At 37.5% G+C, this 12,641-nt stretch overlaps 1 protein-coding gene across 3 annotated transcripts in view; it reads left to right on the top strand.

The window, feature by feature from the left end:
• CCDC138 (coiled-coil domain containing 138) overlaps positions 1-12,641 on the top strand; it is a 117,617-nt gene that overhangs the window by 30,992 nt on the left and 73,984 nt on the right. For all 3 annotated transcript variants that reach the window (XM_012731533.1, XM_012731532.1, XM_012731534.1), the window contains 2 exons: positions 10,797-10,874; positions 10,988-11,095. In XM_012731533.1, coding sequence (XP_012586987.1) covers positions 10,797-10,874; positions 10,988-11,095 — 186 coding nt within the window. The remainder of the gene's footprint in view (positions 1-10,796; positions 10,875-10,987; positions 11,096-12,641) is intronic.

The raw sequence follows: 12,641 nt of genomic DNA, 5'->3' as shown, positions 1-12,641 counted from the left end.
TTTCATCGCAAAGAAGGACAGTTTTACTTCTTCCCCTAGTTGGACTCCTTGTATGTCTTTTTCTTGTCTTATTGCTCTGGCTAGAACTTCCAATGTTATGTTGAAGAGCAGTAGCGATAGTGGACACCATTGTCTTGTTCCTGATCTCAAAGGAAAGGCTTTCAGCTTTACTCCATTGAGGATAATATTGAGGGTGGGTTTGTCATATATGGCTTTTATCATGTTGAGGTATGTTCCTTCTATTTCGAGGCTTTCGAGAACCTTAAACATAAATGGGTGTTGAACTTTGTTGAATGCCTTCTCCACATCTATTGATATGATTATGTGGTTCTTATTTTTCTGTTGGTTGATGTGATGGATTACATTGATTTATTTTCTGATGTTGAACCATCCTTGTGCTCCTGGGATAAAGCTCACTTGTTCACAGTGTATTATTCTTTTAATGCATTGTTGGATTCTGTTAGCTAAGATTTTGTTGAGGATTTTTGCATCGGTTTTCATTAGGGAGATTGGCCTGAAGTTTTCTTTTTTTGTGTTTTCCTTGTTAGGTTTTGGTATTAGTGTGATGTTGGCTTCGTAGAAAGTATGTGATAGTTTTCCTTCTTTTTCGATTTTTGGATGAGTCTGTGTAGAATAGGCACTAGTTCTTTTCTGAACATTTCAGTAAAGTTCATTTGTAAATCCATCTGGTCCTGGGCTTTATTTTTGGGGAGGGTTTTGATTACTTCTTCTATTTCCTTGCTTGTAACTGGCCTGTTCAGTTGTTCCATCTCTTCTTTATCTAGCTTTGGGTGGTTGTAGAATTGTAGAAATTTGTCCATTTCTGCTAAATTGTCAAACTTGTTTGCATATAGTTGTTCATAGTATTCTCTGATTATTCTTTTGATTTCTGCTGCATCTGTTGTGATTCCTCCTCTTTTGTTTATGATTATGTTTATTTGTGCTTTTTCTTTGTGATCTTGGCTAGTGGCCTGTCTATCTTGTTCATTTTCTCAAAAAACCAACTTTTGGTTTCATTGATTTTTTTTGGACTGTTTTCCTAACTTCCATTTTATTTATTTCTGATTTTACTTTTATTATTTTCTGTCTTCTACTGGATTTTGGGTTATTTTGTTGTTCCTTTCCCCGCTCTTTAAGGTAGGAAACTAGGTTGTTTATTGTTTCTTTATGTGAGCCTGTATTGTCATATATTTTCCTCTTATAATGTGTACCATAAGTTTTGGACACTTGTGTCATCATTGTCATTCTTCTCCAGGTACTTTTTAATTTCTTCTTTGATCTCCTCATTGATCCAGCGGTCCTCCAGTAGTGTGGGTTTCAGTCTCTGCATGGTAGGTGGTTTTTTTGTTTTCCTCATATGGTTTATTTCTAGTTTGACTGCTTCATGGTCAGAGAAAGTAGTTGGTACGAATTCAATCTTAGTGTATCTATCGGTATTTGTCTTATGACCCAGTATGTAATCAGTCCTAGAGAATGATTCATGTGGATTTGAGAAAAATGTTTAGTCAGATATTTTGGGGTGTGGTATTCTATAGATGTCTGTTAAACCCATGTTGTCCAGTCCTTGTTCAGAGCTTGAGTGTCTTTGCTTATTTTTTGTCTTGTTGATCTGTCCATTGTTGAGAGTGGCATGTTGAAGTCTCCTACAATGTATTTATTTTCTCTGATATATGTTTTCATAGATGACAGTAGTTTCCTGGTATATTTTGGTGCTCATTCATTTGGTGCATATATATTGATGATTATAATGTCTTCTTGTTGTACTGTTCCCTTAATCATCATGTAGTGACCTTCTATGTCTCTTTTAACCTTTTTTAGTTTGAAGTCTTGTTGATCTGATAAGAGTTATAGCTGTTTCTGCCTTTTTTGGTCCATTTGCTTGTGGGATTGTACTCCATCCTTTTATTTTTAACCTGTTTTTATCTTTTGTAGTTTGATGTGTTTCCTGTAGGCATCAGAATGTTGGGTTCTGTTTTTTAATTCATCCTGCCACTCTGTGTCTTTTTATTGATGAGTTTAAGCCATTTACATTTAGAGATAATATTGATATATTGGCACCTATGTTTGCCATTTTGGTCCTTTCGTATTTTTATTCCTTGTTTTGAACAGTTCTTATTCATTTTTCTGTTGGATTTTTTTTAAAGGGCTTTTTGTAGTATTTTTTGGAGTGGGGGTTTAGTCATAACAGAATTGGAGTTTCCCTTTGTCTGAAAATATCCTTATTCTTTCTTTGTAGAGGAAGGAGTGCTTCGCAGGGTAGAGTATTCTTGGTTGGCATTGAATGCTTTGGAGTTTGTTGAAAATGTCCCTCCACTCTTTCTTGCCTGTAGTGTTTCTTTGGAGAAGTCTGATATCAACCTGATTGGTTTCCCTTTATAGGTTATTTGTTCTTTCCTCTTGTCCTTCTCATTATCTTTTCCTTGTCTTGTATTCTTGGTAGTTTTACTATGATATGTTTTGCTGTATTTCTCCTGTTGTCATTTTAGTTTGGTGTTCTTGCTTCTTGGATGTCTACTTTCATCTTCTTCATATTAGGGAAGTTCTCTTCTATTATCTCTGTGAATATTTTCTCGATTCCTTGCCCTTTCTCTTCACCTTCTGGGATACCTATAGCTCTGATATTTCTTGTCCTAATGGTGTTAGATAGCTCTTGAAGTGTTTCTTCATTCCTTTTCCTTTTTACTTCTCTTTCTTTTTCTTTTTTAATTCTCTCTATTTCTGTGTCTTTGAGGGTGCTGATTTGTTCTTCCATTTCATCTATTCTGTTTTCATTAGTTTACCCAGCATTCTTTATCTCCTCTAGTGGCCTTTTCAGCACCTGAATTTCTTCTATTTCCTTTTTTAATATCTCATTTTCTTCTTCCATTTGTTGATTGCTTGTCTCATATTGTTTATTTCTTTTTCATTTCTTTCATTCATTTCCCTGTTTGCATTCTTCAATTCCTTGATGGCTTGCCTCATATCATTTTTTTTCCTTCTCATCTTCTTTTTGTTTGTTTATCATGATGATTCTGTTATCTTTATCTGTTAGGCTGATCAGTTCTTCTATTTCTTTGGTGCTTTGTGATGACTGATCTTTTTGTGGTAAATTTATCCCCTGTGTACTTGCTTGGGTATTTGTCTTTTCCCTGTCGTGTATTTCTAATACTTTCTATTCACTGAGACACAGTGTTGCTGTTACTGACTGTCATTTTTTCTGGATGTTCTTTCTGGGATGGCAGAGGGACTTCCAGACACTTCAGTTGTGGAGGATATTCTGAGTTGTTCTTTTTTAAGTATCCACTATTTTTCCAGCCCCCACTGTGTGGAATTGTGTCTGTCTTCTCAGCCTGTGACAGTCAATTGTCTATTGTGGTGTTCAGCCTCTTCCAGTAACACATTGTGTCCTTGTCTCTGGAAGGTGCCTGTTGATCTTTGTAGCCTTTGGATGTCCCGGGTTCCCTCTATGCTTGGATTCCCCGTGGGTGGTGGGGCATGTTGGAAGTGTTGTAGGACTCCCTACAGATGGGCCTGTGGTTGAGTTGGTTTGTGATTTTTTTTTTTTTACTTTGCGAGCTCTGTGATCCTTTCTTGGTCACAAGTCTTAAGGCCTCTGTTGTGGAGGCGGGAGATACAGGAATGCAGTTAGTGCCAGAAGGGCTGCAATCTTCCCACATAAGTGGACTGCCAGTCCTCCCTCTGAGCTTCCAGGGCTCTTTGTACCCACTCCAAACAATCTCTCCCTGAGCAGTCTTTTCCCACCGCTTGGGGTCCTCTCACATGCTGATTTGTCTTTCTTTAACTCCAGGGCTTTACTGCAGGTTTTGTGAGTAGATGTGGGTGGAACCCGTAGCAAGTCTTCCCATCTGAGGCACTTCCTAGGGCCTCTCTCTGTGTTAGGATGTCCCTGTGGAAGGTATCAGGGATTGTTGAAATTGTTGCATTTTCCCAGGGCTGGGCCTGTGGTTCAGTCCTGTCTAACCATTTTTTTGTTTCCCCCCTTTTATCTCCCATGCTTTGTGAGCCTTGCTAACCATGCCTTTAAAATGGTATCAACACCTTACCACACTTTAATGGCACCCAGTCTCAGTTCTCTGCTGTGGCGTGGGAGATGGAGGGAACACTGGAAATGCCCCATTTGCCAAGTCCACCTCCAGGACTCTGAGTGCCCACTCCCAGCCGTTCCCCCCCCCCCCCCGCCACTTGGGTTCCACTCACAGAGTTGAGTTGTCTGTTTATCTCCAGGGCTTTATCAGTGCTGGGCCGGGGTCTGTGGCATTTCCTAGCACCTGGGTGTCTGGGCACTCCCAGATCAGAGCTGCAGTCTTCCTCGCAGCTTGGATTCCACTCACCAAACTGAGTTGTCTCAAAAGCTGGGTTGAAAGCAGTAAGTCTCCCTCTGCAGCACTTCCTAGCACCTGGGCACCTGGGTGCTCTCGGATTGGAGTTCCCCAATCACTGAGTCTCCCTCAGTTATCTTCCTTCTAGTGAGTCCAAGGTGCTCTCATTTAGACTTAGTATGTAAGTCTACAGTCTGTTTTAGTTTTATATTCCTGTGTAAGCTTGAATGTAATGATTTCAGCATCTTCACTCTGCTGCCATCTTGCCAGATCCCCAAAGTCTGTTTTGTTTTATAGGGTATCTGTTTCTTCCTCCCTCATCAGTTTCATTATCACTTCCTTGTCTTAGACTCTTGGAATGTTTATTATATGTGTCTTGCTGTAGTTTTTTTTTTTTTTTTTTTAACATTATATTTTTCTTCCTTAGTATTGGTTATATTCTTTTCCCTCTCAGCATTTTCTCTTAACTCTTTAAGTGTTTTCATTATGGCAACTCTGAATTTTTTTATCTGTCAGGCAGAGATATTCTTCTGTCCATATTATTGTATTTTGGAGGTTCACATTCTTTCTGTGGTGTATTGTTGCCAGAAGGGCCTGCTTGATGTTTTGTATTTTTTGTTGTTGTTTTTTGCCTTCAGCTTTGTGCTATTTATAGTGCCTCAGTACCACTGGTGTTGGTGGGTATCACTTCTGAGTTCTCTTGTTGGGTTATGGTTGTATCTGCCTGGTGCCTGCCTTCTGCTATTGGTGAGTAGAGATAGTATGGGTGGGGGTTCTTGTAGCTTTCCCTCTGCTTTCTTCAACCAGATCACTAATGCAGGCAGGTGGGACTACCAAGTCACTCTTTCCATTGGGTAGGGCTACTGTACTTGGGAGTTGGGGGTTCCTGCAGTTCCTACCTGGGTACCTGTCTGTCAGATAGTTGATGTCAGTACTGCTCTTCCAGGTTCTTCTGCTGAGTGTTCTGAATATTGAGATGGGTGGGCTTAAGGAGTGGGGGTTTCCTGTAGCTCTTAATTAGGCACACTTCTACAATGGCAGATGTTTTTATCAGCTGTGATTTGCTCCAGGAACCCCTTTCCTCCCAGTCCCTACTACATAGGATGGGATCTAACCTTTCAGCCTAGGGTAGTTAAGAATCTTGTATGGAGCACTACCCCACCAGGCACAAGCTGAGGCCCAGTCCATTGGGAGGTGCCTGTAGCCCAAGTGGAATGTACTTTGTATTGAATTGCTAGGTCTCTGAAGGTTGTGTCTCAGGAGAGAAGGAAGAAAGGAGGGAGGGAGGCAGCAAGGAATGATGAAAGGGAGGGAGGAAGGAAGCAAGAATGGAGAGAGGATGGATAAAAAAGGAATAATGACAAAGCAATAAAGAAAAAATGAGAGAAAAAATAAGAAAAAGAGAGAGGAGGAAGGAGGAGGAAGATGAGGAAGGAAAGGAAAAATGATAATAGGGAGAAAAAAGTGAAATAGAGAAAAGCAAGGCCCTCCGTGGTGACACAAGGGGTTAAAGTACAGCACTCTGAAGCTAGCCACAGCCACTTCAGCTGGAGTTTGTTCCCCAGCCAGGGAGGTCACCCACATGATGCCGTAGACTTCTGTCTCACCCTCTTCTCTCCTCAGCAGTGTATTCAGTAGATCTGCCTGCTCTGTTCCCCACTCTGTCTCTGGTGAATCCTCTCACTCTCCCGCCTCCCCCCCCCCCAACCCCTATGCCTCTGGCCTACACCTTAGCTCTTATATACATAAATAAATAAATATTTAAAAAAATCAAGAAAAGATAAAAGGGGGGGTAGTTTTGGGATCAAGATAATGTTGGCTTCATAAAAGTGTTAGGCAATTTTGCCCTTCTTCCCTTTTTTTGAAGTGTTTATGAAGAATTCATATTTGCAGTTTTGGTTGGTTTGATAGAATTCACTGGTGAAACCATCTGGTCTTGAGCTTTTGTTCTTAGGGATTTACTCTTACTTCTGTGTTTGTGATTGTTCTCTTGAAGCTCTCTGTTTTACCCTGCCATTCACCCTGCCATTCTTTCTTTCTTTGTTTCTTTTATCTTTTTAGTCTTTGTTCCTTTCCCAAGTATTTTTTTTTAAAGATTTATTTATTCATGCATACAGAACTGGGGTACAGCCAGAGGTGCAGGGTTGGTGAGAGGATTCACCATAGTTAGAGTGGAGAGCAGAACAGGCAGATTGACGAAGTACACTGCTGATGGGAGGAGTAGGCTAGGCAAGAGAGGCCTGTTACATTATGTGGGCTGTCTCCATCCCTAATGCTGCAGTGGCTGGTGATAGCTTGATAGCACTGAGATTTGAACTCCTGCACCACCAGGAAGGCCCTAAAGTAGTTTTTTTGTGCTGTTATTGATAGGCTATAATTTGACTGAACAGATTTTATTTCATTCATCCTTTTTAATATTGTAAATATTTTATTGTTCTTACTTATGTTTCTGATTTTGGGTTTCTGTTTTGCACTTTGCTCAAGGTATTTTGTTGTTTTATTCTTGTCTTTCCCTGTAGAACTTTTTTAGCATTTCTTGTAGAGGAAGACTGGTAGTGATACATAATATTGGTTTTTGTTTGTCTGGAAAACCTTAATCTCCATCATATTTGAGAGGTAATTTTTCAGGTTGGAATATTCTTGGCTGGAATTTTTAGTTTTTAGATTTGTGACTATGTAATTTCATCCTGTCCTAGTCTCTAGGAATACTGTTATAAAATCTGAAGTGAGCTTGATCAAGGTACCTTTGTATATATTTATTTTGCTTAGCAGCATTTCATATTTTTTCTCCTTTGATAATATTTTGCCTTTAGAAAATTAGGTATTTTGTCTGCCAGTTGGTTGCCTGTTGTTAGTTCTTCAGTTAGATTTAGAATGTTCTCAATTACTTCTGCTCCCTTTTCTCTTTTTTCAGGGACATCTGTTATCGTTATGTTTCCACTTTAGCGGAGTCTGATATTGTCATAATTTCTTCATCTTTCCTAAATCTTATTTGAACTTGAGTTATTTGTACATTTTGTCTCCTGTTTGCTAAGGTCCTTCTTTAAGACTAGTTTAAGTTCATTATATTCCCCATATTCATCATTTGAACTTGAATTTTTTAAATGCTTCAGTTTCATCAGAGAAGAATTCTTTTTTTTTCTAAATATTATCTTTTTCTAGTCTTGAAACTACTATTCTGTGTTTGAAAGTCTTGAATTTCATTGAGCAGCTTAATGATTGCAATTCTGAACTTGTGTAGTGAGCATCTCCAGTTAGAGTCAAAAGACTTGGACTCAGCTCCATTATCTTTTTACATATTGTGCTGTTTTGAGTTGTTGTTCTATCATATGCCCTTCTTTTTCCCCTATGGTAATGATGCTCTGGCTTTACTTTTGCATCCTCGTTAATCAGACTAGTGGGAGAGAATATTGTAGGTTCAGTGAAGTCCGTGTCTTGAGTAAATGTTGAAAGTTTTGAGTGGAAAGGGTGTACTAAAATTGGGATGTTTGTACCAGTGTTTCTGATGCTGTGAATAGCCTAAACTTTTCTTAGTGCCCAATGCCTGTTTTCCAGGTCTCCACTACAGCATCATGGGACTCTGTGGTTTCCCTCTAGCCTAAGAAGAAAAGATGCAGAGATACTGCTCTGCTCTGGCTATACTATAACTATACCTCAGTGCTCAAGGACTGATTGATCTGTCTTAGGGCTCAGTTAGGAACAAATATATATTTATTTCACACTGCAGAAGTTCACTGTATCTCCCGGGATAAGACTTCCCCACATCTGTTCATCCATCAGGAATGGCCATCAACATTCTCCCTACTCTGAAACCTTAGTGAATAACAGAAAGCTCATCTCAGGGAGAAAGATGGTTGGGTGAATCCGGTGATGCTGGTGGTATAGGTTATGGTTGCTTTTTTAGTTGTAAGTGGAGGCAAGTTTGCTATTAGAAAATATTCTGCAATCTGCTTTCCCTTACTATGATTTTGATTTGCATTTTTGTGTTAATATTTTTTCATGTGTCTATTGGCCATCTGTGTGTCTTTTTTTTTTTCTGTGTATTTTTTATTTAGGTAATGTCCGTTTACAAGACTGTAGGATTTAGAGGTATAGTTTCATACTTCTTTAGATATATATTACACTATACCCACCACCAAAGCTTCTATAATTCTCTATCACAACTTATTGGGGCTTCTCCCCCTTTGCTCTGTATGTATATTTGGGACATAAAATGTACCCATTTTTAAATTTTTTGTTGAAAACTTTAGATAAAGATAAAATCTTGAAAGTGGCCAGAGAAATACAAGCCACCTACCTTCAAGAAAGGAACAGAATTTTTAGGAAGAAATGATCATATACCTTAAACAGAGCTAGAAAAAGAGACAAAAACTTCTTTGCTTATATGAGGCAAGCCTAACATCAAAATTAATACTACCAAGAACATTACAAAAAAAATGCAAAATAATTTCTCATGAATGTGATACAAAATTTTTGAATATCAGTAAGTCAAACTAGCCATACTTTAAAAGGATAATACAAATTTAGTGGATTTAGTCAAAGAATACATGGTGGTTTTATACATCTGAGAAAAGGAGAAAAATTACATCTATTCAGTATGCAAAGATAAAGTCTATTTCTATATGTTAACAATCAAATGGAAACGTAATTTATTGAAAGACACTATAGTTTGTATCATCAAATAGTATTAGCTATTCTGAAATAAATCTAAAGAAAAGATGTGCAAATATATATACTGAAAAGCTTAGTGATATTGTCCTTGAAATATATACTTTTGAGTTGTTAGGAGTCTTGCAAATTTTTCATAGAATGAAATCAACTGTTATAAATACTGTTAATGTTTTTTAAAAATAATATATTTTTAAAATATATTTTTATTTTTACATCATTTTGTGCCTTTTTCCATCTCAGTTGTAATCCCCGGGGGCTTCCCATCACCAAATCACCTGTGTGCCATCACAATAGTCTAGTGCACTTCCCTACCCCCCTTTTTGATCCTGTTCTCCACTCCACCCTCATAAAATGTCTCTATTATATAGCTTTTCATTCTTATTTTTTTCCCCCTGGTATTTTATGCTTCTGCTATGAGTGAAACCATCTGGTATTTTTCCTTTTTTTTCTGGCTTATTTCACTAAGCATGATCATTTCCAGTTCCATCCATGTTGCTGCAAAACACATCACTTTATCTTTTTTGAATGCTGAGTAATATTCCATTGTGTATATATACCACTTTTTTTTTAAGATTTATTTATTTATGCGTACAAAAACTGAGGTACAGATCAGAGGTGCAGGGGCAGTGAGAGGATTTACCAGAGACAGAGTGGGGAGCAGGACAGGCAGATGGTCAGAGCAGCAGGCAGGTCAGGAGCAGTCTGCCAAGCCATGTGGTCACCTCCAGGGCGGGAGGGGATCAAATTCATGCGGAAGTGGCTTTAGCTTCTTAGTGCTGTGCTTTAACCTGCTGTGCCACCAGGGAAGGCCTGTACCACATCTTTTTAATCCAGTCATCTACTTTTAGGCATTTGGGTTGATTCCTTGTCTTTCCTATTGTAAATGAAGCAGAAATAAACATGGGGGTGTAGGTATCATTTTGAATCAGTGTTTTTGTGTCTTTTGGGTAGATACCTAGGAGTGGAATTGCTGGGTCATATGGAAGTTCCATTTTTAGCAGTTTGAGAAACCTCCAAATAGTTTTCCATAATGGTTATACCAGTTTGCATTCCCATCAGCAGTGCAGGAGAGTTCCTTTTTCTCTACATCCTTACCAACATTTGTTGTTGCTAGCTATTTTAAGATGTGCCATTCTCACTTGTGTGAGGTGGTGTCTCATTTTGGTTTTAATTTGCATATCCTTTATTACAAGTGATGCTGAACATTTTTTCATTTTCTTGTTGACCATCTTCATTTCCTCTTTGGAGAAATGTCTTTTTAGCACTCTGTCCTTTTTTTTTTTGATGGGGTTGTTTATTTTTGTTGAGTTTCACCAGTTCTTTGTATATCTTTGTGATCAATCCTTTATCACTAGTGTTGTGTGAGAAAGTTTTTTTCCCACTCAGTGAGATGTCTGTTTGTTTTTTGTAATGTCTCTTTTGCTGTACAGAAGGTCTTTTAACTTGATGTAGTCCCATCTATTTATCCTTGCCTTCACAATTGTTGTGTTGAGTGCTGTATCTTTAAAGATGTTACTGAGGTGTATGTCATGTAGTGTTTCGTGTTTCTCCAATCTTTTCTTCCAGGTATTTTATGGTTTCCATTCTTATATCTAGGTCTTTAATCCACTTTGAGTTGGTTTTTAGTACTGTTAATTTTTTAAAGACAAATGTGACTTTAACTGTGATTATGATTTGAATCTTTAATTATGAAATGCTCTATGTCATTACATGCTTGGTATGCATGTAAGCTTATAGGTCATTTGAGAAACCTTTAGTGTGAAATCAGATAAAGGTTTATATTGAAATCTCTTTTTTCTACTTTAGTTAAATGAAGTAAGTGAAGAAAACAGAAAGATGGAGATTCAGTCAAAAAGAGTCCAAGCTCGTTTAGATAATTTACAGGTAAGCTGCCTGATCTTCCCTTGCAACACAACTGAATTTGATTTTGCAACTGAACTGGATTTTCTCATTTTCCACATAACTGTCTTTTGTTTGCTATATATATACTATTGCAGAGGAAGTATGAGTTTATGACAATACAGAGATTGAAAGGAAATTCTCATGCTGCTCATGAAATGAAAAGTTTAAAGCAAGAAAAAGTACCAGTTTCAAAAACTTACAAGGTATGATACAATTACAAATTTTCTAGTGGAAAATTAGGAAAATTTATCTTTGTGCTTTAAGTTTTTCTTATAGCAAACATTCTTTTTGTTATTGAAGGATTCACTACACTATAATAATTCCTTTTTAGAGAAGTATCTCTAGAATTTTTTTTGGTTTTGTGTTGAAGAATTGGGGTGTAAGTCAGAGGTATACGGGGGTGGGTGAGAGGATTGACCAGTGTGGGGAGCAGAACAGGCAAATTTACTGAAGTACACTTCTAAGGGGAGCAGTGTGCGAGAAAGGAGAGGTCTGCTGTGTCATATGGGGGTTAGCAACCTGGCTGGGGATTGAGCTTCAGCTGTAGCGGTAATAGTGCTGAGACTGAATCTCTAGGCTACCAGGAAGTCCCTCTAGAATATTTCAAACATTATTTTATATGCTAGAAGAAAATAAAATGTTACAGCAGTATTTTCAATACAGTAATTGAAAATCACAAGACCTTTCTTAAGGTTAATATTAGGTTAATTTTTTTAGTGTTTTGAGATTCTTTTGATATGCTTTTTTAAAATCAGGACTACAGTCCATCATTGAATAGTCTCTGTTCACTTTTTATAACTTAAGAACTTTTTTAGTTTGAAGAATAATTGACATAAATAAGTTATTTAAAATAACACAGTGCATGGATCCTTAAATGTACAGTTTGCTCCATTTTTACAAATGCCTACACTCATCAAATTTATAACTGCATATAGAACATTTTCATCACATTAGAAAGTTTCCTCATGCCCTTTCTCTGTTCTTCCCTGTTGATCCGATTTTTACCACTGCAGATTAATTTTGCCTAGATTAGAATGTCTGTCAATTGAATTAAATGTGTATTTTTCTCATCATAACATTGGGTATATCAGTTCTTTGTTTTTTGTATGCTCAGTAATATTCCATTGTATGTAAACATGACAGTTTGTTTATTCATTCTTTGTAGCTATTTGGACTATTTCAGGTTTTGCTTATTATAAATAAAACTACTAGGAACATTTGTGTGTAAGAGTTTTTGTTGAACTATATTTTTATTCCTCTTGAAAGTATATAAAAGACTGGAATTTCTGAGTCATAAGGAGATGTATGTTTAACTTTTTACAAAACTGTCAGTTTTCAAAAGTGGGTATACCATTTTATATACCTACTAGCAATTTATGAATGACCTGGTTGCTTCATAGCCTTGCCAACATTTGCTGTTTTGGGTCTTTTTAATTTTGACCTTTCTGTTAGGTAGGTAGGGAGAACTCATTGTAAGCTTTAATAATTTTGATAAATTAAGTAGTTTTTTATGTAAAATAAATTGAGAGCAATGTTTAAAGATGGTGATATAGCAGCCCCAGCTGCAGAAGCAGGAGCCACAGTTGGGCTAATATTTTGTACATTTTTTTTTTCCATCTCAATTGTAGTCCCCGCAGGTTTCCCATCACCAAGTCACCCATGTGCCATCACCATAATCCCGTGCACTTCCATCCCCAACCCCCTGTTTTTGATCCCATTCCCCACTCCACCCCCGCAAAATGTCTCTGG

Source organism: Condylura cristata, unplaced genomic scaffold, assembly GCF_000260355.1.
Source record: "Condylura cristata isolate star-nosed mole 26May11 unplaced genomic scaffold, ConCri1.0 scaffold00031, whole genome shotgun sequence".
NCBI classification, from domain to species: domain Eukaryota; kingdom Metazoa; phylum Chordata; class Mammalia; order Eulipotyphla; family Talpidae; genus Condylura; species Condylura cristata.
The sequence above is the reverse complement of the archived record's forward strand: the minus strand, read 5'-3'. Positions and strand labels throughout refer to the sequence as shown.